General features: G+C 64.8%; 1 protein-coding gene across 5 annotated transcripts in view; it reads right to left on the reverse strand.

The window, feature by feature from the left end:
• SHANK3 (SH3 and multiple ankyrin repeat domains 3) overlaps window positions 1–5,667 on the reverse strand; it is a 57,655-nt gene extending 51,988 nt beyond the window's left edge. For 4 of the 5 annotated variants that reach the window (XM_055251941.2, XM_055251942.2, XM_055251943.2 and 1 more), the window contains exons 1-3: window positions 3,225–3,527; window positions 2,678–2,881; window positions 1,048–1,119 (exon numbers count right to left, since the gene is read on the reverse strand). In XM_055251941.2, the coding sequence (XP_055107916.1) occupies window positions 1,048–1,119; window positions 2,678–2,881; window positions 3,225–3,512 (564 nt within the window). In that variant the 5' untranslated portion in view covers window positions 3,513–3,527. Of the gene's footprint in view, window positions 1–1,047; window positions 1,120–2,677; window positions 2,882–3,224; window positions 3,873–5,097 lie in introns of those variants that run through there. The other variant, XM_055251940.2, reaches the window with a different exon arrangement.
• Between the last annotated feature and the right edge of the window lie 333 nt (window positions 5,668–6,000).

The raw sequence follows: 6,000 nt of genomic DNA on the forward strand, positions 1-6,000 counted from the left end.
GGAAAGGCCAGCTGGCGCCCAGGCAGAAACACGGGGCTATAAGAAGTTTAGGCTCATCCTAAAACAAAGGAGACCTACTGCAGAGTGAGTCACTCATGTCTTGTTGGTCACTGAAGAGAGATCTGGAGCGAGGGGTGGCCATGTGGGAGGAACCCAGGCTGACAAGGTCAAGTGAGGGCCAGTGGCAGGAGAGGGGACCTTTCCACAGTGGACTCTGCCCAGCCACAGTGCCAAGGCCGTTGACCACCGCCTGCCCTGGGGCAGCAGAAAAGTCTGGCACAGAAGCCTGAGGCTCCAAAGTCACTGATGGGACCATTAGGGCACAGGGGTGACAGTTCTGACCCCTCTCCTGGGCTCCAGAGACCACCCATAAAGTATCCAGCAAGCAAGTGCTCGCTGGACTGTGAGCTGGGGGTGGAAGCCCCTGGGGGGCGGCTGTGGCACCCACCCTGCCCCTCTGACATTCAGCGGTAAATAGTAAGGTAAAGACAAATAGTAAGGTGCCCCCCTCAAGAACATTTGGGGTAAGGCCCAGTTGGGGGTGGCACCCGGCAGTAAAGACACCTCACAGGCATGCCTGGGCACAGGGCCTGGAATCAGACAGATCTGGGTTCAGCCCCAACTTCACTGTCTACACAGTCGGGCACTCTGTGTCCCCATCTGTGAAACAAGGTTATAATAGTCCCTCTGGAAGAGGATTAATGAGAGGGCTAATTACAAATGCCCAGCACTGGTTGACTACTCAATGCTTGTCCATTCCCTCCCCACCCAGCTTCCCACAGGACACTCCAGCCCCTAAGCCAGGGGGGTCGGCAAGAGTCTGATCTAACTGGAACACATCACTGTACCACCTGACCCCAACCATGGGGCCGGGAATCTGTGCCCAGCCCTCCAGCCACACCCAGTACAGGCTCTGGGCCCCTGATGATGGGGAAATAGACTGAGCTGAAGCTGGGGGACTGTGGTCAGCCCCAAGCTGGGGTGGGGGACAGCAGCCACAGGGAGGCAGGAGGGAACCTCAGGAGCCCCCTCCCCGTGATCCTTTACCTTTGTGTGAAGCTTTGCAAACTGCTTATCATCGATGAGGTTCTGGGCATAAACTCGCCGCTTGTATCGAAACTGCTCAGATAAAGAAAAGGAAGAGAAAATGCCCCCACCCCAGCTGAGCAAGGGAGTCCATGCACGAACCCCGTCCCGCTCATGCTGGCCGCACCGCACCCCTCACTGCCCTCCTGCACACACCATCAGTTATACTACCACAGTGGACAGAGCTAACAGCTGCCATGCACCCACCACACTCAGGCATGATGCAGCGCGATGGAAGGCACGTGCCTAGCTGCCCGCAGCCTGCACTGTCCCGTCGCCTTCCCATCCCCAGGATTCTCGGCAAAATCCCACTCCTCTCTGAAGGCCTGATTCTAGGCTTACCATCCTAGACATCCCCTCCACTCTCCAGGTAGAACTGACCCCACTTTCCTGTGCCACCACGGAGGCCCGCCCAACTTTGAGCTCAGCTCACAAAATCTTTATTCAATGCCCACTGCAGTTGGGCACCCCCCTCCACCCTGCCAAACTACAAGACCTTCCACAGGACTGACCCCGTCTGTCTCCCCACGCCTAGCAAGGCACTCAATACATCTTCACACCATGCATGGGTGAGCAAAGGAGGGGACTTAGTTGGCCTTCACAAGACTTCACAGCTGGAGAAAGGAACAAACGTGCACACAGACAGCCCTGCTCACACCGCACACCCCTCTGGCACTCACTCCTGCTCACACTCCTCCCTGGAGAACAATGCTCAGCGTCCACACCACCCATGCTGCTTAATGCACACACTGTTCAAACTACACACACCACACACTCTGTGTGGCACACAGCCCACACTGCACACACTGTGCACACTGCTCACTGTACATTGCACATCCTGCTTACCACAATCACATCACTTACACTGTACTCAGTGCCCCACACTGCAATGCTGTACACTGCTCACTGCATGCGGTGTACACACTCACTGCACACTAACTACACACCGCACACCACTCACTGCACACACTGTACATGCTCACTGCATACTTTCCGCACTCACTGCACTGTGCCCACTCACTACACATGCTCATGGCACACAGCACACACCACTCACACTGTACATGCTGTGCACACTGCCCACTCACTGCACACACTGTGCCTGCTAACTGCACACACTGCCTGCTCACTACACATGCCCACTGCACACACTGCACACTGCTCACCTCACACTGTACATACTGTGCACACCTTGCCCGCTCACTGCACACACTGCCCATATTCTACATCCTTAGCACACTGCCTGCTCACTACACACTGTGCCTACTCACCACACACACTGTGCCTGCTTCACTGCACACACTGCACACTGCTCACACTGTACATCCTTGCTGCTCACCCTGCCCACTCACCGCACACACTGTGCCCACTCGCTGCACACACTGTGCCCACTCGCTGCACACACCGTGCCCACTCACTGCACACACTGTACACGCTCACTGCACTCTGCACAGCATCACACACACACACAGCCTCCACCCTCACCTCTCCCACTTGTGCTCCCCACTGCCGTGCCCTTCACTGGTCCCGCCACGGAGCTTGGTGGTCCACCCTGCGCGCTCCTCAGCTCACCCCCGCGCCGGCCACTTACCTCCAGGTAGGGCAGGGGCGTGTCCAGGTTGGGCGGGTAATCCTGCAGGAGCCGCTCCTCATCCAGGAACTTGCCGGCGCGGCCCCGGGAGGGCGGCTGGAAAAGCCCATAGTTGAGCGCGTCCTGGAGGCTGTGGTTGAGGGCGCAGAGCACGCGCTGCTTGGCGGCCCACACGGGCGCGGCCGGGTCCAGGCGCAGGCACTTCTGCAGCGGAGCGGGCTCGTGAGCTCAGGTCCGGGGAGCGCGGACCCGCCCCGCCGGCCCCATGCGGGGTGCCGAGCCCCGGGCCCCCGCCGAAGGAGTCCGGGGCTCGGGAGCCGGCGCCGGGGACCCCGCGCCTCCGCGAACCGCGGTCGAAGCCCCGCCCCGGGGGCCGGGCTTTCCGGGGCCCCGCCCTGGCGATGGGGAGGGTCCCGGCGGAGGCGGCGGGGGAGGGGTGAGTAGCCGTGGGCCGGGGGTCCCAGGCGCTGGGCGCGCCCGGCGGGGGTGGGGGAATCCCGGGCGGGGAGCGCAGGGGCACGGCCGGGCCCAGGGCGGCGGGGCTCACCGTCTGCTGCAGGTCCGGGATGCCGACGCGCACGACCACGGCGCTGGCCCCGGGGCCGTCCATCCCCGCGCCGGGGCCCGGGCCGGGGCCGCTCGCGCCGGGGAACGGAGCGCCCGGGGACTCCGCGCGGCGCCCCGGCCCCCCCTTCCCCCCCGCCGGAGCCCCGTCGGCCGCGCTGCGCGGGAGGGGGCCGGGGGGGGCCGGGGCCGGGGCCGGCGCGGGGGACAGCGGCTCCGGGGGCTCCGCAGGGGCGGCGGCGGCGGCGGCGGCGGCGCGGCTCAGCTGCATCGGCCCCGGCTCAGCTCGGCGCCTGCCTTCCCCGGGGGCGGGGGCGGCGGGGGGAGGGGGCCTGAGACGGGAGGGAAGCGGGGGTGGCGAGGGGGCTGCGCCGGAGGCGGGGGCCGGGAGGGCTCAGGGCCAGTGTGTGGGGGTTACTTGCGGGGTCCCAGGTGGGGGTGGGAGGTGTGTGCGGAGGGCGGGGGCCAAGCCACGGGGCGGGGGGCCTGGGGGGCTGTGGCGGGGTGGGGGGGAGTCCTAGGCCTCGGCGGGGGGGCAGTGGCTGAGCAGCGAGGGCCGCGCCGCCTTTCCGCAGCGGGCGGGCACCCGCGGACCACCGGGGAGGGTGCGGCGGAGGAAGGGGTCCCGGAGCTGGGGTGGGGGCCGCGTTGGGGCGCGAAGACCGAGGTAGGGCGAGAAGGAGAAAGAAAAACAATTAATTTCCGGAGGTGGCGGCTTCTCCCCCCCACTCCACCGACCCCCAGCTTCAGGCCTGGAGGAGATGGCGGGGACCACCCCTGCCCCAGGCCTGGGGGTCGGACCACGGGGACCTCCAGACCGGGGAGGGTCCGGGGCCCTTCCCACCGCCTTGGCGAGAGGCCTTCCGAATTAACCCTTTCGACCACGCCCTGCCGTGTTCCGCGCGGCTCCCCCACGCCAGCCTAGTTTGGGGAGTTTGCTCCGGACTTCCCCCCAAGGACCCCTGGCCGGTCCGGATCCAACGCCTGTCGCCCCCTCCCCGTCACCTTAGCGACGACGGGATGGGGGCGCGACCTACGGGGAAGGGCCTAGGGGAGGGGGCGCTACTAGTCTCCACCTGCGACTGGGAAGTGAATTTTAGTTTTACGCGTTGTCGTGGCAACGCGGGAGGGGGTGATGAGTGGGCGGAGGAGGGGGGAGCTCAGTAAAGAAACTAGCTCAGGCACCGCCGCCCCATCGGGGTGCACCAGGCCCCCCAGCCCTGAGCGGCCTCTCGGAACTGTCCAGCACTGCGAGCCCCTGTGCCCCCAAGAGCAGCCCCTAAGTCGAAATCGTTCCGACACCCGCAGAACTGTCCCAACCCGCTTTGCCTGGCGTTCCCCACCCCCCTCCTCCGCCCCCAAGCAGCCCCAGATCCTCTAGAGGAGCCGCTGGCCCCCTGAGGGCAGAGCTTGAGAACGTTCGGGGAAGAGCCCGGCCTGGGGAACCCCTCTGCCTAAGGAGGAAAACAGCCTCTAACCCCCAGCCTCCCCAAGAGCTGCTCCAGATCACCCACAAAACGGATTTTGCCTGAGCCTCCCAGGAATAACCTTGAAGTGCTCTGGCCCCCATACACGCAGAAAAACCTCCCTACCCTCCCCCCGTGACAACCTGGACCATCCCAAACACCCTGACCCACCAGAACAGAGCTTGACACTCCCTCCAAGGACAGCCCCCACTCCCCAACGGATCCACCACGACCACCGCCTGCTCACCCCAGAGCACCCCTGACCCCATATAGAGTGTTTCTGATGAGCCCTCTCCCCTCAAAACAGCCTCTGGTCAACCCCAGAGCAGGGCCTCTCTTCCCTGGGACCAGTCCGGCTTCCTCCTCCCGCCTTCCCAGGACGCCACTGACCCGGCAGAGCGGAGCCCCCAGTGCGGTGTGTGGGTCACGTCCTGCGTTCTCCCCACGCCTAGACGGTTGCTCCCTGCCCAGCAACTGTGGTCCCAGCATCGCAGGCCTCCCAGCCCCCGGTCCAGGCCCCTCCCAAGGCCACTGGTCTGGCCTGAGTGGTGCAGCTGAGGGTCTCCCAGGGGAGGGGGCAGGATGGGAGGGGTGGGGGTCCCGGGAGCAGGGAGCAGGAAGGGGCCCTGGAGGCTCCCTTATCGGCAGGAAGCACCTTGGAAGGCACGAGGGCTGGATTTCCTGTGGCCCAGCCCTGGAGAGAGGAAACCAGTGCTTCCCAGCCCACCTCGTGTCTCCACCGTCTTCCTGCCCATGTCTCTCCCACCCATCACCCAGGCCCCCAACTCCCTCCCAACCCCTCCTTCAGCCCTAACCCTAACCCTCCTTGCCGTCCCTCCCACCACAACCTCCACCTGCCTTTGCTCCCAGGTGCCAGCCCTTCATGCCACTGTGGCCAGCAGAAGGTGGTGGATGGGGCCTCTGAGTCCACCAGCAATGGACTCTCCACAGCCCTGGGCCTCCTCCCTCTCCCTTGGGCTCTCCTGCAAGCCTGCCCTTGGCTGGATGGACCCAGAGACCCTGGCCGGCACTCCTCCGACCGTTAGACTGGACCTCTGGGCCCCACCAGCCGCCTCCTGCCAACCCATCAGCCCAGGTGAATCCAGCCACCCCAGGCCAGCAATGGGGCTGTGGCCACTGAACATTGAGAGAAAATCTCACATCTTCACCAACCAGCAGCCCACAGATTGATGGTCCCCAGACTCAGTTGGGTCAAAGACCCACTGCCTGGGGCAACACCGTAGCCCCTGCCCAGTGCCGCCCTGAGCCTGGGTTCTGCGCGGTGCCTGGCAC

The sequence above is a fragment of the Symphalangus syndactylus genome, chromosome 18 (genome assembly GCF_028878055.3).
Source record: "Symphalangus syndactylus isolate Jambi chromosome 18, NHGRI_mSymSyn1-v2.1_pri, whole genome shotgun sequence".
NCBI classification, from domain to species: Eukaryota; Metazoa; Chordata; class Mammalia; order Primates; family Hylobatidae; genus Symphalangus; species Symphalangus syndactylus.